Below are 15,542 nucleotides of genomic sequence, written 5' to 3' on the forward strand. Positions count from 1 at the left end.
GCACAGAAGTCCAATAACAAAACACCGCTCGGGTTCAGATCGGGGGGGCCGTTCCTCCCAATCACGCCCCTCCAGGTCTCACTGTCGCTGCCCACGTGAGCATTGAAGTCCCCCAGCAGAACAAGGGAGTCCCCAGGAGGAGCGCTCTCCAACACCCCTTCCAAGGACTCCAAAAAGGGTGGGTATTCCGAACTGCTGTTTGGCGCATAAGCGCAAACAACAGTCAGGACCCGTCCCCCCACCCGAAGGCGGAGGGAGGCTACCCTCTCGTCCACAGCGGTAAACCCCAACGTACAGGCGCCCAGCCTGGGGGCAATAAGTATGCCCACGCCCGCTCGGCGCCTCTCCCCGCGGGCAACTCCAGAGTGGAAAAGGGTCCAACCCCCCTCAAGGAGACTGGTTCCAGAGCCCAAGCCGTGCGTCGAGGTGAGTCCGACTATGTCTAGCCGGAACTTCACAACCTCGCGCACCAGCTCAGGCTCTTTCCCCATCAGAGAGGTGACATTCCATGTCCCTAGAGCTAGCTTCTGCAGCCGAGGATCGGACCGCCAAGGTCCCCGCCTTTGGCCGCCGCCCAGATCACCTCGCACCCGACCCCTATGGCCCCTCCCATGGGTGGTGAGCCCATTGGAGGGGGGACCCACGTGCCTTGTTCGGGCTGCGCCCGACCAGGCCCCATGGGTGTAGGCCTGGCCGCCAGGCGCTCGCCATCGAGCCCCACCCCCAGGCCTGGCTCCAGGGGGGGGCCCCGGTGACCCGCGTCCGGGCAAGGGAAACCGTAAATCCAAGATTTTTCTCATCATAAAGGGGTTTTTGAGCCGTACTTCGTCTGGTTCCTCACCCAGGACCTGTTTGCCTTGGGTGACCCTACCAGGGGCATAAAGCCCCAGACAACATAGCTCCTGGGATCATTGTAACACGCAAACCCCTCCACCACGGTAAGGTGTCGGCTCAAGGAGGGGACTATTAGGTATTTACAAGTCAATGTGATTTAAAGTGACCAAGTGCATATCAGCAGCAAAGAAAAGGTGTATAAGTTACTTAAAGGGGCGTGACGGAGGACACAGCTCTCGGGAAACAGCTGTTCCTCGGTCTGCTTGTTCGTGACTTGATGGTCCTGAATCTTTTGCCCGATAGGAGGGGGACAAACAGTTTGTAACCCGGGTGGGTGGGGTCCTTGATGATGTTGCTAGCCTTCCTACATAGTCGGTTAGCATGAACATGGTTCAGATCTGGGAGCTTGGTACCCACAATCCTCTGCGCAATCTTAACTATCCCGGCCAAGTCTCTCCAGTTCTCTACCATGCAGCTGGAGTACCACACTGTAGCCCCGTATCGGAGAATGCTCTCTATTGTGCTCTTGTAGAAGTTAATGCCAATGATGATGAAGGTGATGATGCTGATGATGATGAAGGTGATGATGCTGATGAAGGTGATGATGATGATGATGATGATGATGACGGTGATGATGCTGATGATGATGACGGTGATGATGATAATGGTGATGATGCTGATGATGATGACGGTGATGATGCTGATGATGATGACGGTGATGATGCTGATGATGATGACGCTGATGATGATGAAGGTGATGATGCTGATGAAGGTGATGATGATGATGCTGATGATGATGACGGTGATGATGCTGATGATGATGACGGTGATGATTATGATGATGAAACTGATGATAATGATGCCTTAGAAAAATTGGAGAGATGGAAAACACTCAGATGGACAGAGGATGCAGACCCAAAAGAAGAAAAACGTTTATTATAGAAAATGAAAGAAAATCTTTCTAACAATACTTTCTATGTACCATCTGTATGTGGCAACACACAACACTGATGTTAAAAAGTATAAAAGTATAAAAGCCTGAAAACAATGCAAATTGTGTCTAATTAGCTGAGCAATGTTTAAAGTTTTGCCAAACGAGTGATTGATTCAATAAACAAATTTTGGCAATTGATCGTAAACTCGAGCTTAAACTTTGAGCCTCATGTAAACAAGCTTCAACTTTTATCAACTGAGAAATATTGCTAGAGCATCTCCGTCTTTTGCAGACACTGAACAGATCATGCCTGTAATTAATGTATCTCATCTGGACCAGTGACATGCCAGATCTGCTGCACTGAACAGCTCCTTCACTGCTTGTCTCCAGTTGATGCAGAACACTGCAGCCAGACTACTTACAGTACAAGGTCAAAGTTCATGAGCATATTGCCTTAATTTTGGCGTCACTTCACTGGCTACCGGATCAATTCAGAATTTATTTTAAAATCTTATTGATCACTTGCTAGGCTTTGCATGGTTTGGCCCTTGAATATGCGTCTGATTTGGTGGCGCCTTATCAAAGAGCTACACCTTTATGATAATCTGGCCAAAGTTTACTTGTCATTCCAAACTGCAGGCTAAAGACCAAAGGTGATCAAGCATTTTCAGTGATGGCGCCTAGACTTAAGAACAACTAGCCTCCTAGAATTACATTTTAAAGTCAGGTTTACTACATTTTCAACACACTTTTATCATTCAACCTTTGTAAATGCACTTCTTCATTAATTTTTTAAAACCAATTTTTATTTCATTTGTGTCATTTTTCCTGTGTTTGTTTTAATCTTTTCATTTAATTTCAGTGTTTGTCTGGAACGCCATTTCTTTTATTTTATTCTTCTGTTGGTTCTGGGGGGGTGAGACAGTGGTACAGTGGTTAGCACTGCTGCCTCACACCTCAGGGACGAGCGTTTGAGTCTCCGCCTGGGTCACATGTGTGTGGGGTTTGCATGTTCTCCCCATGTCGTCGAGGGGTTTCCTCTGGTTACCCCAGTTTCCTCCCACTGACCAAAAACATACTGAGGCTAATTGAAGTTACCAAATTGCCCATAGGTGTGCATGTGAGTGACTGGTGTGAGAGTGTACCCTGTGATAGGCTGGCCCCCCATCCTGGGTTAATTGTTCCCTGCCTTGTGCCTGTAACCTCTGGTATAGGCTCTGGACCCTCCGTGGCCCTGAACAGGACAAGTGGGTACAGAAGATGTATGGATGGATGGTTCTGCCTTGATGTGAAGCACATTGTGCTGTCTGGCTTGAGAAGCACGATATAAATAAATGTTCACTTATTCATAATTGTCTTGTGTGTTTTATGTTGTCTCATGCGTGAAGCTCTTTTTAAAGCCTTGGATAAACACTACTTCATTTCATTATATGCCTGCAAATTTTGAAATGACAGTGAACTTTGACTTAAGCCAGAAAAAGGATTTTTAATTAGAAATTTCTTGTTGATATGTTATTTTACGCAAAGTAATGCATCCATTGTATAGCCCGGAGAATAGCTGTGACTGTTAGGTCTCCGCCCTCCCAGTCTTCACTCCCCCGGCCAGAGAACACAATCCGTATTGTCTGTCTGTCTGTTTGCCAAGCAGACAGACTAAACAATCGACAGCTGAGAAAAGGAGTCTTTGTTTGCTGGCCATAGCAACCGAAGCATTGTGACATTAGATATGAATAATAGATATGAAGATATGAAGAATGCTAACGTTGTGGAATAAGATGGAGCAAAAATCAATGAACATTAAATCAATCAAAATCAAATGAACCCGCTTCAGAAAGCATGCCAACCAATCAGGGTCGGATTTGTTATTTCCGGGGCCGCTCTCAAAAATACACTCCACCAAAACAGCTGAGAGGACGTCACTGTTACCAGCATATGGACCTCCTTCGAGGAGTCCATTCTGCTGTGGGATATCTTCAGTATGTCTGGGAGATCACTGAGCTGAAGAATCCCTTCTCTCTTCGGCTGTGAGGCTCTACATTAACACCATGCGTTTACAACAAAAAGCAGCCATTGTTCACCGAACCCAGAGCAAATATGGGGAGAGTCAAGTCAAACGCGCTTTGTCGCACTTTCTATGCACATTTCAGTTTACTTTATCTTTTTAACAAAGCTTCATACAATGGACAAAGCATTGTTAGCCAGTGCCTGGAGCAATTGAGGGTTAACAGCCTTATTCAACTGCCTATTAGTGAAACCATTTTTCTGGTCCGGCCGTTTAAATTGGTAACCTTCTGAGTCCTAATTCACATTCAAAAGCAACCACACCCCAGACAGGACTCGAACCCACAACCCCTGGCTTAGGAGGCCAATGCCTTATCCATTAGGCCACTGGGGCTGTACTTCAGATGGTTATGCAGGGAAATAATGAGGCCATGAACAGAATACAGCCCGACTAGTTTGCTATTCATTCCACCCAGTATCCATTGAAGGCCGGGATGTATTTACTTACCATTGATTAAATTAGTAACTGACATTTAGCTGAACTTTTGTAAACTCTATAGCAAAAGCACATCTAACAATGTCCCTCAGAGCCAGACGGCACCATGCTAAAAACCTCTTTGCGATATCGGTCTGGTTTTTTGTCCTCCTCTGACGTTAACCATATAGAGCTCACTGGCTTCTAGATTATTACACAGGATGAAGATAACTCCATAATATTTAAAACTAGTCAACATCCTCGAGAGGAGCAAAGTCAGCTGACAAGCTGATCCATTCAGTTGATCTCAGCCTTGCCATTTGTTGCATACGATTGAATTTTAATATCTCTGCCTCAGTCAACACACTTAGACCATGTTTCCCAGCTGAGCTCCCCGCTGCAGCCCTCCTGTGACCCGACTCCTACATCCTCACGATGAACCATGACACTGATTTTCCCGGCTGCTCTTCTTACATGCGCCTCCAAATTGTTCCTCTTCCTTCCTTCCCTCCACATGTCACAGGTGTCACGGCATGTTCTACAACATTCCCTATATTTTACACATTTACAGCGTCCCCAAAACAGAGTAATGAAATGAAGCTTTAGCTGCCAATCATACAGGAGCATCGAAATACGTCGGTTTTCACATATCCCATCATGTTCTCCTTTTATAAGATATATATACACACAAGGGCATAGCTTTGGGTTAAGCACTGGGGGGGGGGGGGGGGGGGGGGGTTGAGGTCTCCACCCATTTAAGAGGGTCCAGGGAGTTTTATTCAATGGTTTTGATTATTGGGGGGGGGGGGGGTTACAGCCCCCCATCCCCCCATAATATCCAGCCCCCAGCCAGCAGAGATGGCTACAGCTCCAAGCACAGGATTCCAACTGGCAGCCTACCGATCCCAGAGACAGAGGTCTGACCTGCAGCAGCCTCTCCTCAAGGCTGCTGAAGGTGACTATGTTGACGTTATCTAAGGTATTTTTGAAAGCTGTGCCTTTGGGGTCAGGTGGATTGGCAGGTAGTGCCAAGGCTATCGGTGAGCCATGTGGCTGTCTGGGCTATTCTGCATTGCTCACGTAATGCAAACAAGACATTTTCACTGTAGTTTAGCATTATTATTATTATTAACTAGAACAGTACATTAAGGTAAGTTAAATATTAAATTGCACAATACAGTGTTTTTTTTCTAAGCATGTAGTGTCTACCTGGCAGTAATGACGTTTACTTAATCCCAGACTGAAGAAGGAAAATTCTAGAACATGCACTTTGCTGTCTTCCTGTGTTATTCGTTCAAAGCGACCAGAGAGAAAAGACGTCATATCTCGATCACTCCGAGGCAAAAGGACTTTTACCCACAGTCTATTTACCCATGTAGCATTATTATGGCGGCATATATAAAGGTATTAATCATTAATCAATTCACATAATGATTAAAAAGGAGACTTGAACGCAAATCACTTAATTCTGAGGTCTGTTAGAACAAACCTCCAGGAAGTTCCCGGTCAGACAGTTGTGTTTCTATGTCTTTGGATGCCAATCACCTACCAACAACGGGAACAATGTCATTCTAGATGACTTAAATAATGGGCTGTGCTGGTACTTTGTGAAACCAAATGGGCTTCACTCAAATACTCTCACCAGTTTCTGGCTGCCTGATGATGGACAATGAGACAATCCTGGATGCGTTAGTTTAAGCTTGTAAATGACATCAGAGTGAAGTTACTCACAGAGCGTCAGCACTTTCATTTCAGCTTCAATTCTGAAACACGTTGTATTTCTGGACAGGATTTTGATGCAAAATCTGCAGTACTTCTATGACAGGATGCAAAATGCCTTTTCAATGGGTTTCCTAGCGGTAACACTTAGTAACAACATCTCCAGGAAAATACTCTACTTCACTGTTTCCCAATCCAGTCCTTGGGGTTCGATAGTCGGTCCGTGTTTTTACTCCCTCTGAGCTCCATATCAGACAGTCCACATTTTTGCTCCCTCCCAGGAGCAGAAACCACACAAAATGTGAAGACTCCCTGTTGTCTTATTTTCAACAAATTAGTTCATATGTATAGATATGAAATAATATGTGTGTGTATTTTTAATTTAACTTATAGTCATATAATATATGTGGAAGTTTTAAATTGTTTTGCTAAAAGGACATGATTACTGACTATTGTAATTAACCCCTATTTTTTGCATGGTTGGTCTCTTACACATAGGCTTATAAAGTCCTAAAATAAATAAATTTGCATGTCTTATTCGAAATTATGGTTTTGGACACTCCTCCCCCATGTAGCCTAGAAGACATCAAACAATGTTGCGTTGATGTTGTAAAATAAGTCCACAGAGGGCAAACACGCCCACACTTACCGTAAGAGTTGCAGCTAAGAGTAAGACGAGTTGGACAACAGGGGCTTTTAAGGATCTTGCGGGCTTCCTTCCAGGAGCAAAAAAGCGAAATCGGGTGAGTTACAGACCTTACATCCACGTTTCTAGTTTTAGACACATGCAAACAATGTGTTGGTCCAGACTTTTGCATGGTACGCTGGCCTGTGGCCTCGAAAAGTGTCGTTAGCAAAATCAGACGTAGTCATGTTTGATAAGGGTCCTGGTGAAGACGGTTCAGTTAGCGAAGTGTTCAGGCCAAGCTAAGTGAGCTGGATGAGACAGAGAGCTCCCCGAGGTGCAGCTTATTCACGAAGCAGGAGCGATCGGCCGTTTACGGCCTATGCAGATCTTCTGTATGGCAGCACTATGAAAACCTTCCGGAACATTTCAGTCTCACCATGACATAGCATCTATTCCTTTATACTGGGCCCTTTCTGATGTCACAAACAGAACAGAAAAGGATCTACGTATGTCAGACAACAATTCCTTGTTTTCAATTTTTACATTTCATAGAAAAAAGTAGATACAGGCGGCCCACAGCTTACAAATGAGATCTGTTCCATAAGTCGGTCTTTAAACAGAATTTGTTGGTTTAGTCGGAAAAATAATAATGCAATACATGATAATAATTCGTATTTTACAGTAATAAAGTAACTACATAAGGTCCTGTACTGAATCTTGAGCCAACATATCGCTGAAATTGTACAACATTTTCACGTATCGCAAAGTAGTGTGTTCCTCTGTCTTTACGAGCCGTTGTATTTCGGGGACTACCTGTAGTTGTCAGTAGTATAATGGATATTGATTTATCCCAGAGTGATTCTGGCCTTTATTTGCTTTGATTGAAGTGAATTCTTTAATTGCAAATACATTCATGTATCTATTTAGTCATCAAACACAAAATGCCATTTTAAAAAATCTCCTGAATTATATTTCCCCCTAGGTTGTCTCAGGATAAAAAAAAAAATGAGGCCTGCACATCGTTGTGGCGAGATGACAATTTCAGCTTTGTTAGTCTTAGTTATTACCACAGTGAGTTTGTCTCGAGCAAGCTCACAGAACCAGGTTCTTCAAAGTAAAACTGAGGGATATCAAAGCTCCACCACCTCGAGCGGCAGAAGCATGAAGACTTCTACAGAATCACCTTCTACGGACTCTCAGAGCGCTTTCACCAGTTTGATTCCCTTAACACCACAGAAACTGACCACCAGTGCGGCAGTAACAGGGTCATCGAGCCCATCAGCAAGCCAGACCTCTGGGTCAACCATCTCTGCACCCTCGTCCACCAAACAAACGGTAGCTTCGACGTCACCCGACTCTCCTCCGACGGATCATGGCATCAGGCCGACCAATGCCAGCGATGGGCTCACCACCACCTATCAGACTTTAGCTTTAACATCGACTGACTCTGCATCAGCACCGATGAGCCACAGCAGCAGGCCGACTGATGGAAACAAAACGTCCACCACCACTCAGCATCCGATATCAACGACAGCATCATCCCCGACGACAGCATCATCCCCGACAACAGCATCATCCCCGATGACAGCATCATCCCTGACGACAGCATCATCCCCGACGACAGCATCATCCCCGACAACAGCATCCTCGCCACCTTGTGCCACAGAGAGTCTGAGTAAGGCTGTCTCTCTCCACTGTAACCCCATCCAGCAGAGCACTTGTATGTCCACCTTTTTTGGCACAGTGCACTAGTTACTCCTTACCAAAAAATCCACTTCAGTTTTGTCCTACAAAGAGCAACCAATGAACATCTCTGCAGCTTATTGCTACTTTGTATTAACGGAAGACTGTAAATCCGATTAGTGCTAGCTTTCTTGAATCAGTAAAGAAGTTTGACTTGTTACATCGGCTGTTACGTTACCTTACAGTACATATAAGAACATAAGAACATAAGAACTATACAAACGAGAGGAGGCCATTCGGCCCATCAAGCTCGCTTGGGGAGAATTAAACTAATAGCTCAGAGTCATTAAAATCTCATCTTATATTATATACACAATTATGTTTGTTATTGATGTATATTTACACTGTCATGTTTTGTCAAGTGTTATAAATATAAAGCTTTAAGACATGATAAGGTATACCTATAAGTTGCTTATTAATGTTCTATGAACTTATTATAAATGCATTATGAAGATACACTTAACGTTCTATTACTGCATTGTAAATGCATTACGATGGTGCACTTAATGTAAATCGTTACCCAATATTATGATATTTCTACGAAAGAAGAGGCTCTTTAAACTGTTATGTTCCTAACACTCGGTTTCTCATACACTCCTGCTACCATAAACAGGAAACAAGTGGTGTAGCTGAAGGTGAAATTTCCTTTAGCGACAAGAGCAGTGTGTAAATAATGGGTAGGTCAGTGCCCCATAATAAGTTGTTACACATTCACTGACGGAGGTTAATTTAACTCTGTTGCAGAGAGTGGGCTGACATACGAGGAGAAGATCATCACGATAATCATCAGCATTGTCCTCGGCCTCATCGTTCTCACGATGGCGGCATACATCCTTTCCATATGCCAGCAGAAGAGGCACCTCTTCATCCATCGACCGCTCTACAACAACGCAGAGGAAATGGGTGAGTCATCCTACATAAATTCCATCTCACTGCTTTTTTCAAGCTGTTGCTTTTTATCAGTTGTTTGGGATGTTTTGCATGTGTGTTTACATGCAGTCTGGGAAGCCATATTGATACATTCAAATACACGTGTCCTCTGTCCTGTATGGCTAAACAAATCATAAAAGTATTTAACTATGTGTTGAGGAAACTCACCCTAAAATGGAAAACTTCTGTGTCAGCACAACACAAGGCAAAGTGAAGCACGGTGACGTATCTCTGAACTACATATGCACAGTATTTCAAGCTTGCATGATAAATACACAGAGTCCAAGTAAAACATACTCAGGTGAAAATACAGACAGTAAGTGCAAGAGAGAGATGTGATGAGGGATGTGGGAGATACTGGGGACGGAGCACCTCCTGAGCTATCCTGTGGACGTCCAAGTGAAAGACTTCCATTGAACAGAGTAACAACCTGGGCCTGTATTCACAAAGTATTTTATCTTAGCGCTAAGAGTACTCCTAAATCGCACTAAAAGTTTTTAATTAAGAGCTTTTTTCCTAAAATCTATTCACAAAGAGGCTGAGAGCAACTTTTAGTTAGGAAAAGAGCCAACTCCTAAGATAAGAGTAAGATTTCGTGGTTTGGCTGACGTCAGTTCTCATGTACGAGCTGCCTGCAATAACCACAGGGATTGGCTGATGAGTGGCCAGTATGTGCTGGTGAAAATGTACGCGCAACATCCCATAAACACAAACAGAGTGGAAACTGCTTATAGTGATTATGATTATAGTGATCAACAATTTATGTAGATCAAAAAGTTCGTGACAGAATCATTCCTGCACAGATACTGTCTAAATAATCAGCTTACAGTACTCAAGTAGTCTGCTTACAGTGTTAATTTTTGGTCTTTTTAAAGATGAAAACATGGAAAAAAATTAAAACTACGGTATGTTTTTTAACTTTACTTTGACTGCCCTACTTTACCTTGCTGTAACGCATCTGCTTCTGATTAGCTACCTGAGGTTAGTGCTGCATGCACAGAAAACCTGACAGAAAAAGAAACTCAATATTTCTAATCACAAATATAGACTCATCGAAGTTTATGAAAAACTGCCAAAGAACAAGCCAATGAAATGCAGCAGCGAAACTACAATAAGGTATATTTTATGTACAGTACAGTACTGTATAATAGCATATTTGAATTATACATGGTTCAGTAACGTCTGAAACATGTACTGTATTTTCAATGAGTCAATGAAATTCTGTAGATTGCGATGCTGTCCGTTTTATTACCTTATATTAATGCGATAAATATACAAATGTCAATTAGATGGTAATCTGCATGAGACATAAAGAAAAGAAAAAAATCTATTATAATTACCATTTGCTTATAGTGATCAATTTCACCCAGACAGACGTGATCACTATAAGCTGTTTCCACAGTACTATATATGATTGGGCTGTTTCGGTTAGTTGGAGATGTTTTTTGCATCTCTCACTAGCTCCACAACAATCATTATTCCCTCCCGACTGAGGCTGCATCCTTAGTAATTCATTATTCGTTTAATGTTTCCAAGACGTTGTGATGTGGATTGATGGTGTGGCACTAGGTGTTGCGTGAGCCAGGAAAAACATTAGCTCCCTCTGCCCCCCCCCTCCCTAAAGTTGTAAGCTAAGGTCCCAATAACACAACGCAATTATTTTGTTTTGTTACTCAGCAGAAATGACAGTAATGTCAATTACAATTCAAAGTGAGATCTGTGTCATGGCTAAATAAGCATTTCAAGCATGTAAGGTAGGGCTGAGTCATCTTGTCAATTTTCTCAGGCAGCGCAATGCATTTATTTGTTTACATGGTAATACTTTACAGGACATGAATAATATTCATTATGCTACTACTTATGTATTAATTAACCACAAACTAAGTCTGAATTACATACTGATCTCATGTTAATTCATCGTTAATGAATTGTGATTCAGGTTTTATGTCAAGCAGTTACTCAAGCATTTAGCATGCTTTAGAAGTATATTTCCTACTTTCCAACCGCCTGTTGTATATGTCTGTATTATATCATATTAATTCTGTAAACCTTTGTGAACTATACTGAAGGAACAAGTCATGAATATCAAAAGTTAAATACTGATCTCATGTTTGTTCATCATTTATGAACCACAATGCATATTTTATGCGAAACAGTTAATATATTTGCTACCGTGTCTGTAAATTTTGTAAACGTTTGTGAACTACTAGGGAACGACTGGAAGAACGTGTAACGAATAGCATGAATACTGATCTCTGTTTGAATGAATCACGACACGTCTTTCATCTCAAGTAGTGATGATATTTGTTCATGATTTGTATTTCAGTAGTAATTGAGTTATTGCTAAGTATTTATGACCCATCAAGTAGAGTGTTACCATTTACCTTCATCTGGTGCTTTTATCCAAAGCCACTTACAGTAGAGGGTTAGGGTTACAATACTGCCTTATGTTTTATTTAGCAGACACTTTTATCCAAAGCATTACACATGTTCGAATAAGGAGAAACCAGGACAAGTGGAGGTTAAGGGCCTCATTCAAATACCTAACAGCAAAATCACACTGCCAGCCCTGCGATTTGAACTGGTGACCTTCAGATTACAGAAATACCATCCAAACTTGCCCTAACACCCAACTTCTGCGTACATAAGCATTAGTTTCATTCCTAGAGTTTATTTTTGGAGAACTGCAGTATTATATTGTTGATGGTCTGAAACCATAATGAGATGGTTTGGGACAGCGTCTCATGCCTTCTGTCCTTTCCCCGTTGTCGCAGGGGACAGGTTTTCAACACCCGACGACACTCTGGTGATATCTGGTGGACTGTACGACGGGCCTCGAACCTTTGAATACGAAGAATTCCCTGCTCAGATGTCCCGGTTACAGCTGGACTTCTTTAACGAGGACTCAGGGCAGCGCCCCGATCATACGGGTCAGTATTAGAAGTCTGTCAGTGGAAACCATATTGTACTTTTTCAATCAACCATGTCGCTCCCAAGCGAAGCACCATCATCACTCTTCCTGGAAATTACACGCGAAACAAGGAAGTTGAAGTCATTTTACCACAAAACAAAAGCAAGACTTAAAAATAGCAGTTTGTGCCACATATTACAATGATGACGAAAGTGATCATCATGTAGTTATCTTTTGGTGTCATGAAAGAAGAAAAAATATATAACTTTGTGGTTTGTAATTTGATCATTTTACAGATGCATTCATTCACAATTAAGAACGTATCAGCAACCTGCTATTTGAATTAAGGTTGCATTCATGCTTTTGTTGTTTGGAACAGTAACTGTAAATGTATACTCTTACATTGACTGTTAGGATAAACTTATTTCAGTCACACTTATCGTGTCGTGGGTGGGACCATCAGTCTTAAACAAGTTCGCTCTCCATAGATGATAAGCAAAGAATGACAAGAATTACATTTCACCCTTCAACCTACTGCCTGAGAGAGATACTAATATTTTGCAATATTTTAAGCCTATGAATAAAAGTATATTAAAGAAATTTGAAGTTTATCTTAACTGAGTCCAGAACTTCTGAAAATTTGGCCCAAATTTGGGATAGGGTTATCAAACTGAGGCTAGCGTTAGGGTTAGAAATAGTATGGCATTTCTAGACGTCAACATGTGTTATTATGACAGTTCTGCTCTGCAGTAGGATAGAAGTCCACAGTTCAGCAGGCTTTAATAGCATATTTCCTACTTTCCAACCGCCTGTTGTATAACCCTAAGCCCCCAAATTAGGGTTAGGATTAGCAATCTGAGGCTAGGGTTAGAGTTAGAAAAGATATTGTATATCCAGACATCAACATATGTTTTTATGATAGTTTTCCTTCCCTGTAGGATAGGAAACATAGGGAACACAATTTAGCATGCTTTCCTCAAATTACTATCTCTACAACCAATTATTATATCCTATTTATCTACCAATCTGTTTCCATTGCAGTTTTGCGTGTGTAGAGGTTTGCAACAACTGCCAATAGTTGCAAAAATTGTGCTTAAGCAATCTGAAAAATGGTAAAAGAAGAAGTGATGCGATACAGTGGTAAACACGCCCGTCCCAACTTTTTGAAATATGTTGCTGGCCTCAAATTCAAATTGAGCACATATTTTTCATAAAACAATAAGATTTCTCATTTGATATGTTGCCTTCGTTCTATTTTCAATTAAATATGGGTTAAAATGATTTGTAAATAGTTTTCATTTACATTTTACACAGCGTTCCGACTTTTTGGAGACGGTTGTATATACGAGTTCGGATGATTGCACATAGAAACTATGCTTCAGTCTCACCTCTATGTGTGTGTGTGTGTGTGTGTGTGTGTGTGTGTGTGTCTTAAAAAGTATAGTATGAGATATGTGGGGGAAAAAAACCATGAGAAATGACTAAACTTTCAACAAACGTTGATTCTTTTTTATGTCATTCTCTTGCATTATGAAAAACCAGAACATCTCAACTTTAACGTGCAGCAACTTGCACTGAGCTTGAAAAGCAAATCAAGAGCTTTAGGCCACACCTCCAAACAGCAGCCTGGATTGCAAATATCAGAGGAAGCAAACAAACCATGCAGTACTCAGAAATCAACCTCAGGTCCTTCTGTTCTGAGTCACAGCCTGATAGTGGTAGAGACAGTCTGAGCTGCTCGATGCACACAAGGGTTTGGAGGCAAGTGGGTGATTTGACTTGATAATTAAGAGAACGTGTCACTTCCCAAACTGTCTATATGTCAAACAGTCAGGCTGATGTCTTCAAGGACATCAGCTGTGCTGCTGGAATTCAAGGCAACACAGTGAGATGAAAAGTACAGCCGTGCAGAAGGTAACGTCCCTCACATTCTTATGATCCAGCAACTGTGGTTAAAGAAATACAGAATTAATGAGTGATCTTGCACATGTTGTGATGCTAAATGTGGCCATCATAGTATTGGATTCCATTCCAGTGGTTAACTATGAATAAAAACCTGTGTTTATGCAAGTACTCTACTGTGCAAATAGCAATCAGAAGCTGTATGTACAACTGGATTATTTAGCATTAGCACTAATATCATCGCTCAAATAACAGTTTGATTTAATTTTTATCTAAATAATAGGAGTTGAATTGCACAGGACGAGCTAACACCAACTGTTGGTCGGCAGGGGGTGGTTAGCGCCATGCCCATCACCTGTTTTAAACGCACTTTAGAACAACACGCACCAACACCACATCTGAGCGGGCGAAGGGGGACATGGGGTCTTTTCACACCCCCGTTCTCTGTTCCCCATTTGGAGCTGGGGGCTGAGAGAAAGAGCTGGCCGTCTGGTCAGGGTCTGGACTGGTGGGCTTCTTGGCTGCTGCAGGGCCCGGGGTGGTCTTCTGGTCTCCTCGCCAGAGGAAAAAAATGGGGTCCACATAGAGTATATACGGGGAGTGAGAGTGTTTGTACAGCGTTCATTTCTGTGTGTCTAAATGTTGGGTGAATGTGTAAATATTTGTTTATGTGTGCATGAGGGTGGGAACGTATGCTTGTATATGTGTGTGCCTGTTTGTCTATATGCATGTGTCAGGTTGGGTCCTAGACTCCACCTGAAATAACATCTCGGGCTCTATTCCCCCCCGCCACACTCCCTGCCGGTGGATGGGGCCCCTGGCCACTGGTGGTTCTCGATGTCCGGGGCTGGATGCTCGGCTGGGTGCCGGCTCGCCCACAGCGGTTGCCTGGTGGGATCTGGCCCTCCTGGCTCTGTCGGGCCCTTGCTGGGGGGTGGGGGGGCCCTTGGATCTCTGGGCCCAGGGCCTGGTCTGCCCTGGTGGGGCCGGCCGCCGGCTGCCAGATGGCCTCCCTCCGGAGCTCTCCTCTGCCCTTTTCTGGGTGAGGGCTGCTATTCTCCCTGCTGTGGTCCCCCCATGCCCTGGGGCGCCTCCGGGCCTCCTCCGTGTCTGCTTCATGTCCTGGGGGGTGGGGCTGTGGCTCCCCACACACACTACTAGACATTTACATGGAGAAACCTTTTGAACACCAGCGCGCTCACACACGCAGGTGTGCACACAGGGGTACAAACAGGTACTCACAGACACAAACAGGAGTACAAACAGGTACTCACAGACACACGCAGGTGTAGAAACAGGTTCTCACAGACACATACAGGTGTACAAACAGGTACTCACAGACACACACTGTCTTGATCGGCTGTTGCTCCTTAATATGCTCATTGTGACTCGTACAGATGTTGGTTGTTGTTTTCTCTCATCAGCAGGTATTGAAGCAGATTATCTGTGGTTTTCTTTCTTCTTT

At 43.1% G+C, this 15,542-nt stretch overlaps 1 protein-coding gene and 1 non-coding gene across 2 annotated transcripts; one reads left to right on the plus strand and one right to left on the minus strand.

Moving 5' to 3' along the window:
- Nucleotides 1–4,090: 4,090 nt before the first annotated feature.
- On the minus strand, nt 4,091–4,163 carry trnar-ccu (transfer RNA arginine (anticodon CCU)). Its single transcript has one exon. It is a non-coding gene; the product is annotated as a tRNA-Arg (tRNA).
- Nucleotides 4,164–8,045: 3,882 nt separating this feature from the next.
- On the plus strand, nt 8,046–12,205 carry si:ch211-105j21.9 (sialomucin core protein 24-like). Its single transcript, XM_048984187.1, has 3 exons — nt 8,046–8,266; nt 9,079–9,237; nt 12,039–12,205. The coding sequence occupies exons 1-3, from the start codon at nt 8,053–8,055 to the stop codon at nt 12,203–12,205; spliced, it is 540 nt and encodes a 179-aa protein (XP_048840144.1). The 5' UTR covers nt 8,046–8,052.
- Nucleotides 12,206–15,542: the final 3,337 nt, after the last annotated feature.

Source organism: Brienomyrus brachyistius, chromosome 18, assembly GCF_023856365.1.
Source record: "Brienomyrus brachyistius isolate T26 chromosome 18, BBRACH_0.4, whole genome shotgun sequence".
Taxonomy (NCBI): Eukaryota; Metazoa; Chordata; class Actinopteri; order Osteoglossiformes; family Mormyridae; genus Brienomyrus; species Brienomyrus brachyistius.

Coding starts and splice junctions, on each gene's coding strand:
- si:ch211-105j21.9 (XM_048984187.1), top strand. CDS start 8,053: ATGAGCCACAGCAGCAGGCCGACTGATGGAAACAAAACGTCCACCACC. Junction 8,267..9,078: donor TTGTGCCACAGAGAGTCTGA/GTAAGGCTGTCT, acceptor ACTCTGTTGCAG/AGAGTGGGCTGACATACGAG. Junction 9,238..12,038: donor CAACAACGCAGAGGAAATGG/GTGAGTCATCCT, acceptor CCGTTGTCGCAG/GGGACAGGTTTTCAACACCC.